Raw genomic sequence first — 12,627 nt, 5'->3', positions numbered from 1 at the left:
CCGACCCCTATGAGCTGTATCTAGCAGGGTGTGGCATTCCTGGGACTGCTAGGGCCATGCGTAGGGCCTAATTATGAGTCTGGTGGTCACTAGACCGCATACTCGCGGTGGCGGCCTGGACCACCGCTGCTGTGGCGGTCCAACCGCCACATTACGACCCTGGCAGTCCCACTACCAGGGTACCACCCTCTACCCTGGAATCAGTGATCCTGATGAGCTGACGGCGGGTGCAGGTTGCAATCAGCCAGGGCACCACTGCGAGCAGCGTCACCCTGCTGATTACAACCTGGTTCTCTGTCAGCCTTTTCATGGCAATTTCATTGCCATGAAAAGGCTGGCGGAGAACAGGTGCAGAGGGCCACTGGGGGTACCCTGCACTGCTCATGCCCGTAGAATGGGCAGTGCAGGGGTCACCCTGTCCAGCACCCTCGTAATTAGCACTGTCTGCTGTGCAGACAGTGCGCATTATGAGGGTGCTGGTGCCCCCTGCAGCCGGCAGCATTGCAGCCGGCTCAATTACAAGTCAGCAACGATGCTGCCGCCACCTTCCCGCTGGGCTGACGGGCGTAAACCTTGATTTCCGCCTGTCAGCCCAGCAGGAAAGTAATAATGGGTCCAGCAGGGAGGTCGCCACTACAGTGGCGGCCACCCTGTCGGGAGTTTGGCAGACGAGCGTTCCCGGCCTTAGTAGTGGGGGAGGGGGACACAGCAATGATCACATCGTTGGTGTTCACATTACTATTATGATACCTGCCCAGTCATGAATGGCTCAGGACCCAGAGCATGCATGTGGAACCAAGGCTGAAAAGGGGTTCATTGCTGTTGATTTCCATTATCCGTACTGTTTGTATTATACTGCTAAATTGTATTGTCACTATTGCATCTTGATGCTGTATGAAATGCCAATAAAAAACCTATACACAAAAAAAGTCAGGAAGGGGAGTGGCAGCATAATCCATTTAAAGATCTACAAGTGGTGAGTCGTGGCCCGTTTTAACATTTAACAATGGTAATTAATATGATATTACAATATACACATCTACATGTATACTATTGTGGCATGCCCAATAACACTTTTTTCTTAGGAATTGTATTATAACCACAGTTTTACACATTTATCACCACAGTGCAAATGTCAAATTCAACATTATTACTAAGGTACAGATTAACAGGCTTGAGATAACAATGCTCATTTTCTCACTGATTCCATTCTCAAACCACATTACAAAAGGAAAAGCACCGGGGATTTACTCACTAGTTGCTGTGATTCTGTTTTGTTGATCGGATTTAAACTATTGTGCTTTGTCAAGGGCACGTACTTCTGTTTATATTTATTGCACATGAAAAATCAACATGGCATAAAAAATATAAACAGATGTTCAGAACGCACGTCTCTGTTTATTACTACTGCTGAGAGACACAGACCTACAGCATGACTTACTTGAGCTTCACTTCTCGTAAATTCTAAGCCTCGTCACATTCACCATGATAATAATCTGAATATTGCACTCTAAATATCCGCATAATATTTGCACTATACTATTTGCATATAGCTGATCTACTATCAGGTGAAATCTACAAAGATCCCTGAAACATTCAGGTTCTGGTCCACATAGGTTCTTCTAGGAGTAATTGTGCCTTAGTCCTACTGCAAAAATCATTTCCTCTGTATGAATTGTTCATGATATTCCAAGAGCCAACTATGTTTATTAAAAGATCTTACAATTCACATAGTCTGCTTGTGGAAAGAGAGGTGTAAACCTGGGGTAAGACAAAAGACACAACTATTTGCAGAAAATGCTTGGTGAAATAGGTCAGAATATTCAGGTGTAATTTGTGCCTAAAAGTAGAGTAAAACACACCTACTCTTAAAAAAAAAATCCTCAGTGAATTCAGCCCGCAAACCTGTACGATTAATCAATTTGCACCGTTTTTCCCATGAGTGGTTGTTGTAAATCACTCCTGAAATACTGAGACTAATAAAAAACACTTAGGGCTGATTTAGGAGCCCCTAGCGCAATCCTAACTACACATTAGCGTCATTTTTTTTATGCTAATGTGGCGTTAGATGGCCAAAAACACGACGCCGTATTTACAAAGTGGTGCAATGCATGCATTGCGCTACTTTATAATCCTTTGCACTACATTATGCCTGCGCCAGGTATAATGTATGCAAAAAGGGCATTCCCTTGTTAGGAGGCCGAAAAAATGGAGAAAGAAAATCTAAGAGATTTGCTTGCACTTTTTTTTTTGGCACTTCTAACGCCTGCTCAGAGCAGACGTTAAAAGGGGGCATGCCGTGGAATACAATGGGCCCCTATGTACTCTGCAGGAATAGCATCAAAATGTTGGTGCTACTCCTGCAGAATACATCAATAGAGTAAAAAATAATTATGCTATTGCCCCCTACCCTGTGCCATGGTGCGCTGTATTTTAAATACGGCGCACACATGATAGCGGTAGAGGTTCGGGAGGGGGCGCTAGGGGGCGCAAAGAAAGGGGTGCAGCAGCCCACTTACTTTAAATCAGGCCCACAATCCAAAAACAAATCTTTGTAAATAAGTTGGGACTGTTAAAGGTTTTTAAATTTAGGGGCAGAATGTATGTTTATCTCATGACCTTCAAATGCAACAGTTACAAGTTGGAGGCCAGGTCACATTTTTAGGCATAGCATTTAGAACACTGTTCACATAACACACATTCACATCGATGGGATAACAAATTCACCATGTTGAGGATGTTGCTAGTGAAAGGAAATGAACAAATATTTGCATACCACTGCCTGACATAACGCATATGGCCGATAAGCTTCTGGGGTATTTGGGTGATGGTTTATATAATACTTGTCAACCAAGTTCCCATCTCTGTGTGCTTCGTTCCTTTATTATAATTGCATGCTTCTCAAGAGAATGGTTATTTACATGCATGCACTGAACTTCCAGATTTGGAATATTCCTAAATACAAATATGAAAGCAGGCAGAATTGAATACTAGCTCCACATGCTTTTTTATTGGATGTTTATCAAGTTCAGGAAACTACTGGAATGTAATTGTGAAGGTGTATACTAAATATAATTTTCAACACAAAGGTACCTTGTTCCCAGAGTCCGGGAAGTCTGAAAACAGATAACCGCGGGAGCAACAGGCCCATTTTAAGCGTAAAAGAACAGACAGAAGTTGTGCAATCGATAACGCTTGCCAAGCTTACCTTTCATTGACCTTTTCAGTCAAGCGCGCCATGTCCACTGATGAATTGTTTCGTTGTATGCGTTGCGTTGCTCCAGTAATTTATCACAATACAGGCCAGAAGGGTACAAAGGAGTCGTCATGCCACTGTTAGATCCACTGTTCGAGCGACACGATCTCTGAGAGGCCTCTCTCACCCCTAGGAATCTTTAAATACGTGTTCTCCCCACATAAGAGCTTAAATTAGCTTTGTTTTTGAGTCACGTAACTCTGTCACCGACTTCTTCACAGTCCACCTCCCCCTTTTAGCCGCCTGGCATTCCTTCCTGTTTGACATCATACATACACACACTCCAGAGGCCATTACGCGTTTCAATAATGGCGCCAAAGCGAACGCCGCTCGAAAATGGTACTGTGTGCATTTTTAGAAACAAATATTGTAGAACACAGTTGATCCCGGTCGGGCACACCGAAAAATGTGTGTGTTAAAGGCGAGCATTCTTCTCTCTTCCTCAGTAAAGTAGCTGTCACCGTCAGGAAACAAGTTCATTAGTACAGCAGCCATCAACAGTCACGATCCGGTTTCAATGGACACTTCCAAAATAGCCAGAAAGGGTTCCTGCTGCGGGCACCACTCAGACCCTCATGAAAATACTCCACATGATATGCAGACGGACGAGATGCCTTGAGCCTTCCAACACCACCTTCGCTTGGTTACAGGCAGAAGAATAAAAGTGACGAGGACGCGTTGCCTGACTGTGAAATATGACTCTGGCGACATAAACTCGATAGCGATAATATGAAACTGAAGGTCCCGACTGAAATGTTTTCATGACAATCGAGTCGACTAGGTTTTCTAAGGACACGTAACACCTACCCCCCATGAAACAATTATTGATGTCTAGTTTTCGCCAAACAAATCGTGGTGCCTGCAACTTGCTATCGGCTTCCTTTGCCGGCCCCATTTTTTCTTACAGAGTCCAACCATAACTTACTTATAACACATAGCACACTGAAAAAAACATAAAAAACACAAAACCCATTCTAGAAATAATGTTTATGCAGATGATCATAGTTATTGCATCGGATTTCCGCGCATATTTCCTCTTTCAGACAGTTCTGATTACTATTCCCCTTGCAAATTTCACCAGTGATTAACTTGTAACCTGATGAAACATGCATGAGAAACGTCATAGGTGTGCAGTATTACCGAACAACTCAGAACACTGTGATCAAGCATCAACTGCACAGGAGAGCACAATACTTGGATGTCATGGGTACCCCGTGCTTTCAAATCCCTGTTCCTACAAGTCATAACACAGCATGTTTTAACACCCAGGCTAGTGAAATCATTCGTGCTTTCTAAACATATGGGTAAAGTCTTCCCTAAACACAATATATTTGTATCCTCTAAGTAAGCATTCTTGAGCCACATCTCTGGATTCCATTTCCTTAGGGGTCTTCCTTGCATAGCACGTCAAGTTGGCAAAATGAAGATTCACTACACCTAAACCACCGGAGTTTAGTGGAAGCAACCACATTTAAGGCTTCTCTCATATGTGTTTGAAACACTTTACAATTTGGCTTAAACCACGGCCCAATACAAAAGGTAAGCAGCTCATACTATGGTCTCCTTGTGGTTTTCCATCACTAACCCATCCAAAAGGATGCAACTTAGAATGATGAGCATGGCCCCGGAACAACTCAAAAGGTGTTTGCCAGTGGTTGAAGGAGGAGATAACAGTAAAATGTTTAGGTCAAAATCACTAACCCTAGCAAGCTTTATACCCCATTTTAATATTTTAAGATGCATACCACTGAAATCTTTATTGTACAAAGAGCACTTTAATGTGTACTTCCACATTCACACAAAAAGATCTCCACTTCCCTAGAGCACAACTGAGGACCAATGTCTTTCAGAAATACTCTAAAATACTCCTCCAAAACTGGAATGACTGAAGAAATGTCCTTGCCGCAAGATACTTCTGGCAAACAAGAGAACATGTCTACAACAACTATCAAATAAGATAGGATACTTTAATTACTGAGAGGGCTAACAATGACTAGTGCATTTTCCTCTCACAAACCTATAGATTTATCCCTACATATCATTGGAGGAATCCTCGTACTTACAAATCTTCTCATTGGCCACACATTCTTCACATTTCCGAATAACTTGCTTCACTTCCAGATAAGAAACATGCTACCAAAATTTTTCCCCCAAACGTTGTTTCACCTTCACAATATCTATAAGCCTTCCATGCACTAATCATATCAGCTTGTTTCAGAGATGACTATGTATTACCAACCTTGTGCCTCTCAATATGACACTGCTAGTGTCAGAAGGTGTCAAGCTCACACACCAACATTAATGTAGATCAGAACAGGTGTTTATTTTCAAGCTGTTTCTCCCTTATCAACTTGTGGTAAGCCTGCAAATCACATCTCCCTCAGTTTTTTTCCAAGTGTCTCCTAAAATAACCACTTGGGTATCAGATGAAAATTCATTTCTTCACCTGCATCATCTCCTTCCACTTCAGCTTCAATAATTTTCCCTGATAATAATCTAGAAAAGCAGTAAACAGAATGATTCTTATACCCTGGTAACTACTCCACATCAAACATACACACTTGTAGTTCCACCACCCATCTATAAATATGAGTAGGAACAGAATCTAAATCCTCCTTCAGCCAGATTTCTTTAAGAGGTTTGTGATCACAGCGAACGGCAAAAGCACCACCCCAAAAAAAGTTTCTTGAATTTTTGACAGCCCAATGTACTGCTCAGGCCTTAGGAAGGTAAACAATGGACATTTTCAAATGATGCATCTTTCGACTTGTTATGATTTGCTGATGTCTAGCATTACTTTTTGTACTCAAATAAGCATGTTAGAGTCATTTCCATGTTCTCACTGGGCCATAATGGTCACTTTGAGGCCTTAGAAAGTGTTTGTTCACTACGCAAAGAATTATAAACAGCATTTGGAGTAATTTTAGATTCCAGCAAAAAAGACAGATTTTTGGTGAAAATCGACAACCTTACGAAATACATTAGGAAGGTCGAAAATTGACCATTTCAATTGCTGCACCTTTCACTTATTTATGACGTCCCTCTCACTCGATCACTAAATAATTCAGTACCCTTAAGAATTCTTGATGCACAAGCAATCAATCTTTCAAAATCACCCATGAGCCCTTTGTAACCAAACCACACCAAGCCCTTTCCCACTTTCATTAGTGATTCTCTGAACAACAAAAATTATTTTAAAGCAGATGTTTTTGCGAAATCTGTTTTAGTCAAGTTGAAATTCTTATTACAAGCACTGCTCCACTCAAAGTTCAAACTCTTCTTACACAATTCCCAACATGCAACAGACGTTATAGTCAGTTTATTAGGTAGTGTTTCTAAAACTCAACCACACCTCAAAATGATGTCACTTCATTCTTACTTTCAGGTACCTCAAGTTTTCAAATGGTGCCCAACAACAAATTCTTAGCCTTTACACCTTCTTTGGCTATTGTGGGTCCAAGATAAGAAATCTACTCTTTCTCAAACTAACTTTGTCAGACCAGCCTTACCTAACATGATCTGCTTTAAAAAGATGTTCTTACAAAGTCTTTTGAAAACTAAGCACCATACCTTAAAAGTATTTCATTCCAGTTAAATCTTTTAGAACTTGTTCATCAGCCTCTGACATACTGATGCTGCATGCACCAAAACAAATGGCATTCTACGGAATAGCCCAAAACTCCCACTCCTGTTCTGAAAGAGTGCTGGGTTCCGGAGGTCACCAGGACCAAAATCGGTTTGGGAAGGGTAGCCCCCCTTCTCGATATGTATTATAATGTATGTGGTTTAATCCCCAAGCCCTGGACCACCAGAGGTCCTTTACTGAAAAAAAGTCCAAGTACGCTAATACTGTAATGGCCTCTGCAACATTTCTGATGACGTTCCAACCAGCCAGTCAGAGTGCAAGTTCTTGCTGGAGCTCAGTCAGGAGCAATGTGGTAGAGACGAAAAAATTCCCCTCGGACAATCAGATCGCTCTATTTACAGAAGTTGTTTGATTACAAACCCAACCGTCCAGATATACAAAGATTTTGAACCTTAATTTCTCCCAAATGACTAAATGGTTTTACACGAAATCACAAAAATCACACTTTATGGTCTGAGATCTAGCTTTCTGACAAATTTGGTGTAATTCCGTCCAGCCATTTTCATGATATCGCTGTTCAATTTTGCTATGAAAAACTGCATGCAGAAATTGTGTTTTCTCTACCCAGCGAGAAGAATCACCCCAAAACTTCCAAGAAGTTGTTGAGGGGTATGAACTTTTTGTTTGGGTAGTTTTGTGAAGATTCGTCAAACTGTGCCAAAAAAACGCGTCAGGAAAAGGAAATGAAATGCAGCCACTTGAAATAAAAGCAGGGGGTTTTTGTGAATCAGGTTTCAGTTATTCTTTAGGATGGATAGATATGCTCAGGATGCTCTGTCCCCCATTTACTGAGGCTGACCTGCAGGGTTGGGCGCTCCCAGTGGATGGAAAATGGACTTATGGAATATATTATTACCTAGTGGTGATTGGTTATAGGTAGTTATAGTAAGGGCTATGGCCCTTATTACGACTTTGGTGGTAACTGCCGCCTACCGTCATGGCGACAGCCGTCAACATGCCTCTGCCATGGCTACCAGCCGCCTATGTGTATTATGACCGCCAACGGTATACCGCCAGAATGCTGGCGGAATACCGCCGATGGTTGTGGTGGCGGACAACGGTAAGGCAGTGCTGCTGACAGCAGCACCGCCACGCCAGCAAAACACCGCCGATTGTATCATGACCAATGATACGGCTTGGCGGTGTTTTGCTGGCGGACGCTGCTGCTGACAGCATCGCCGCCGACCGCCTCCAGCCGGAGGACCCCCTGCAAGCAGGTAAGTTGGGTTCTCTGACAGGAGAGGGGGGTTGGGGGTGTTGTGTGTATGTGGGGGGTGTGTGTGTATGTTTTGGAATGCGTGCATGTGGGTGCGAGTAACGTTGAATGAGTGCGTGAATGACTGAATGTGAGTGTATGTTGTGTGTTGTGAATGCATGTGTGCGACCAGGTATGTTGGTGTGTGTTGCGGGGTGTGGGTATGTATGTGTACATGTGTGGGTGGTGGTGGGTATGCGTGTGTGCATGTGTGTATATGGGTGCGCATGTGTACATGTGCGGGGGGGCAGGAGAGGGAGGGGTAAGGCGGGGGAAACCCCTATCAGTGCCAGGGAAGGGATTCGCTAGCACTTATAGTGCCTACCGTCATGGTTTTCATGGCGGTAAGTTTGGCACGAAAACCATGGCGGTAGGCCGGGTCGTAATCCCAAGGGTGGAATTGTGCCGGCCGCCGGCCTGGCCACCGAAGTCTCTAGCCAAGCGGCAGTTACCAGCCTGGTGGTCGGAGTGTTAAAGTGGCTGTTTGTGATGGCGGTTACCGCCAGGGTCAAAATCCCATTTTTTTTTACCACCGGCCTGTTGGCAGTATTAACGCCGCTTTAACACTGACTGCCAGGGTCGTAATGAGGGCCTATGTTTCCATAGAAAAAGTGTTTTTTGACTTGTCTATATCTTTGGCACCATTTGACGAATCTTCAAGAAAGTTTTTAAAAAAGTGTCTGGTGATACTTGTTGCACATGTAAAATGTTGTGGAGATTTTAATGTATTATTAGAACCCAGCTCACATAAATTCACACCTAGACCTATTGTCACCTCTACCAAGATGAGGGACTGTGAGCACCACATGACGAATTATTTAGGGTTGATGGATATCTGGAGGCAGAGGTCGGGCCAAGAAAATGACTTTACCTGTTACAATAAGCTTCCCAGATTGGTTTCGTTTTGAAAGATGAAAGGTTGGGGCAAAAGGTAAAGGAAGTAGTACATCAGTACATCTATCAGTAGTACATCTATAAGATCATTCTGTGGTGAAGGTAGTGTTCCTGCTAGCCAAAAAGTCAGTTACACCTGGACAGGACATATTTACGGAACTGATCAATTGTTAGACAACTAAAGAAGGATACAGCAGAGTTTTTTTTAGGTAAATAGAGCCTCAGTCCCTGTACACGTTGTATTTGATGCTTACAAAGCCTTTATTCAAGAGATGGGTAATAAGTTAGGGGGTATACAAAACAAAGGAAAATAAAAAGAGTGGTGGAGTTGGAATTGAAAATAGAGGGGTTTTATAGGGATTTAACTAACTGTAAAAAGGCCTGGGAACAGGTTGTCTTAAATGATAAACTTAAAGACGCACAAGGTGAACTGGAAGACTATTTAAAAGGAGTCGAACGAAGAAAGTGGGAAGCAAGTAAATTGGCTCACTATGAATATGGAGAAGGTTGTGGGAAACTTCTGACCTAGAAGATGGGACATGAGAGTTCTCAAAATATCATCAAGGAAATAGTAATTAAAGAGACTGGGAAATGATGCACAGAAGATTCAGACATCAATCAATCAGTTTTTATAAAGCACAACTGCTCACCCGTGATGGTCTCAAGGCGCTGGTGTTGGGTCTGGGCCTCATTCGAAGAGCTAGGTCTTGAGGTTCTTTCTGAAGATGGTGAGTGATGGGCTTTGTCTGAGGTGTGTGTGTGTGTGTGTGTAGGTTGTTTCATCTCTTGGCTGCGAGGTAGGTGAAAAATCTTCCTCCGGGGGTTGGTTTTCCCAATGTGTGGAATGGTGGCTAGTGCAGGCTGGGGTCTGGTGGGGTTATGGAAAGAGATTCGATGTTTCAGGTAGGCTGGTCCAATGTTGTGAAGGGCCTTGTAGGTGTGGGTAAGTAGTTTGAAGTTGATTCGCTTCTCCACCGGGAGCTAATGGAGGAGTCTCATGTGTTGGGACATGTGTTCCTGGCGGAGGAGGTTCAGGACGAGTCTGGGGACAGCATTTTGGATGAGTTGTAGATTCCTGATGTTCTTTGCCATGGTGTGGGCGTAGAGTGCATTGCCATAGTCGAGCTTGCTTGTGACTAGGGAGTGGATGACTATCTTGCGGCAGTCGTCCGGGATCCATTTGAAGATTTTGCGGGGTTGGCGGCAGGTGTGCCAGAGGAAGAGGTGACTGTATATACCTGTCATGTCATTGTTAGGGAGGAGTCGAGGATGATTCACAGGTTACCTGTGGTCAGTCGGAGTAGGTGGGTTGGTGAGTGATGTGGGCCACCAGGGGTCATCCCAGGCTGAAGTGGAGTTTCCAAAGATGATGAGCGCGGTCTTGTCTGAGTTGAGCTTGAGGCAGCTGTCCCTCATCCAGGCGGCGATGGCTTTCATTCCGGTGTGAAAGTTCCTACTGGGTTTGTCTGGGTCTTCAGTGAGGGATAAGATGAGTTGTGTGTCATCGGCATATGACACGATGTTCATCCCATGGCCTCTGACGTTGGCTACAAGCAAGGCTGTGTAGATGTTGAAAAGCGCTGGGCTCAAGCAGGATCCCTGAGGGACTCTGCAGCTGACTTCTGTTGGTTTGGATATGAAGGGTTGGAGCCTGACTCTCTGTGAATCCATTGCAAGGCTTTTCCGCGGATCCCTAAGTTGTGGAGTGTGGTGCATAAGGTGCTGTGGAAGACCGTGTTGAAGGCTGCTGAGAGGTCGAGTAGTATGAGTGCTGCAGTGTAGCCGCGGTCGAGGAGTCTGCGGATGTCATTGGTGGCTGCAAGAGCTGTCTCCATGCTGTGGTAGCTGCGGAAGCTAGACTGGGAGGTATCCAGAGAGTTGTTGTCTTCGATGAATTGTCTCAGCTGTGAGTTTACGGCTTTTTTCCAGGACTTTGGCCAGGTAGGGTTGTAGCGAGATGGGCCAGGAATGTTTTAGCTCTTATGGATCGGCTGTAGGTCTTTTCAGGAGAGGGCGGACTTCGGCGTGTTTCCAATCATCGGGGAAGGTGGCTGTTTTGATAGAGCAGTTCAGTGTCTTGCCGTGTTAGGGGGCGATAGATGCACTGCCTCTGTGGTAAATGTGGTGAGGACAGGGGTCTGTGGGAGCTCTGGGTAAATGCTGTTCATGATGATTTTAGTCTCTTCTGTGGTGAGAGTGGACCAGCTGTGGACAGATTGGGTGGGATCCGGGGGGCTGGGTCGGTCGTAAGTTCAGATGCTGGGGGGTTCTGCGGGAGGAAGCTGTCATAGTTGTCCTTAATCTTGCGGTGGAAAAAGGTGGCCAGTTTGTCGCAGAGGTCTTACAATGGGGAGATGTTGGCGGCTTTGGTGGGAGGACGTGTGAATTTGTTGATTACTGTGAAGAGTTCTCTTGTGTTGTACGGGGAGGTGTTTATGCGTTCCCGGAGTGTGGCTTTTTTTTAGTTCTTGATGCGTCGGTGATGGGTGGCAGTGGAGGCTCTGAAGGAGGCGAGGCCTTCGCTGGTTTTGCTGTTTCTTCATTTCTTCTCTAGGCACCTGCAAGAACGCTTTTATTGTTGGTATTCGGTGGTGAACCAGCTGGCTCTTTTTGGGATGCACTTGACGGATGTTGATCGGAGGGGGGCTAAGGAGTTGGTGCATTCGGTGATCCAGGCATTGAGGTTGCATGCTGTGGTGTTGGCGTCGTCTGTGGGGGGAGTGGGTGATTTGGTAAGGGTCGTGGTGAATTGCTTGTCTGTGACTTTGTTTCATTTTCTGTGGGCGGCTCTGGGGACACAGAGGCTGCCGCTGGGTGCGAATTATGGTGAAGTGTAGGCAGTGATTGTCGGTTGGAGATATTCTTGATGGTAATCTGATTGCTTGAGGTGAAAATGGGCTCTAGCACGTGTCCTGCAGCGTGCGTGGGCACGATGATTAGTTGTTGGAGTCCGACGGTTGTGAGATTGTAGAGTAGGGAAATGGTGTTTTGGTTGTTGCAGTCCTCGTGGTGGAAATTCAAGACGCCGAGGAGGAGGTAGGGCGTGGGGGGTGACGACCTCTACAATGGCGTTGATTAAGGATAGGTGGGGGGCGGGCGGTCTGTAGACCAGGGAGCTGCAGAGGGATGAGTTGTGAGTGGTGTGGATCAAGAAGTGTAGGTGTTCCATTGTGGTGCAGTGTTCCTCCATGTTGACCGTGATGGGGAGGGAGGACTTGTGTAAGATGGCCGGACAGGAGGGCAGGTCCTTCCTTAGGATGTTGTATCCATCTGGGATTGCGCTGGCGGTGTGTGGTCCAGAGCTAAGGTTGGTCCGGGTCTCGGTTAGGAATGCGATGTCCGGACGGGTGGAGTTGATCAGGTCCCAAGGTTCTGTGGTGTGCTTATGGCAGACTTGTGTGCTTATGGTAGACATAGAACAGGCCCCTGTTGACTTTTTTGAGGAACTATATACAAATGACCTAGAGGCCACAGAATCACAGATAAACAGCTGGCTTAAAGAGGATGTTCTCCCTGTAATAAAAACAGACCACCAACAGAACTTAAATCAGGATATAAGTGCAAAGGAAGTGGAAA

General features: G+C 44.9%; 1 protein-coding gene across 15 annotated transcripts in view; it reads right to left on the bottom strand.

The window, feature by feature from the left end:
* The window catches only part of SORBS1 (sorbin and SH3 domain containing 1), a 794,498-nt gene that overhangs the window by 489,903 nt on the left and 291,968 nt on the right, over positions 1 to 12,627 (bottom strand). For 4 of the 15 annotated variants that reach the window (XM_069240486.1, XM_069240488.1, XM_069240470.1 and 1 more), the window contains exon 1: positions 3,209 to 3,468. The exons of 6 other annotated variants lie outside the window; for them this stretch is intronic. In XM_069240486.1, coding sequence (XP_069096587.1) covers positions 3,209 to 3,240 — 32 coding nt within the window. In that variant the 5' untranslated portion in view covers positions 3,241 to 3,468. Of the gene's footprint in view, positions 1 to 3,208; positions 3,474 to 12,627 lie in introns of those variants that run through there. 5 more of the 15 variants (XM_069240461.1, XM_069240475.1, XM_069240481.1 and 2 more) reach the window with 3 other exon arrangements.

This window comes from Pleurodeles waltl, chromosome 6 (assembly GCF_031143425.1).
Source record: "Pleurodeles waltl isolate 20211129_DDA chromosome 6, aPleWal1.hap1.20221129, whole genome shotgun sequence".
Taxonomy (NCBI): Eukaryota; Metazoa; Chordata; class Amphibia; order Caudata; family Salamandridae; genus Pleurodeles; species Pleurodeles waltl.
The sequence above is the reverse complement of the archived record's forward strand: the minus strand, read 5'-3'. Positions and strand labels throughout refer to the sequence as shown.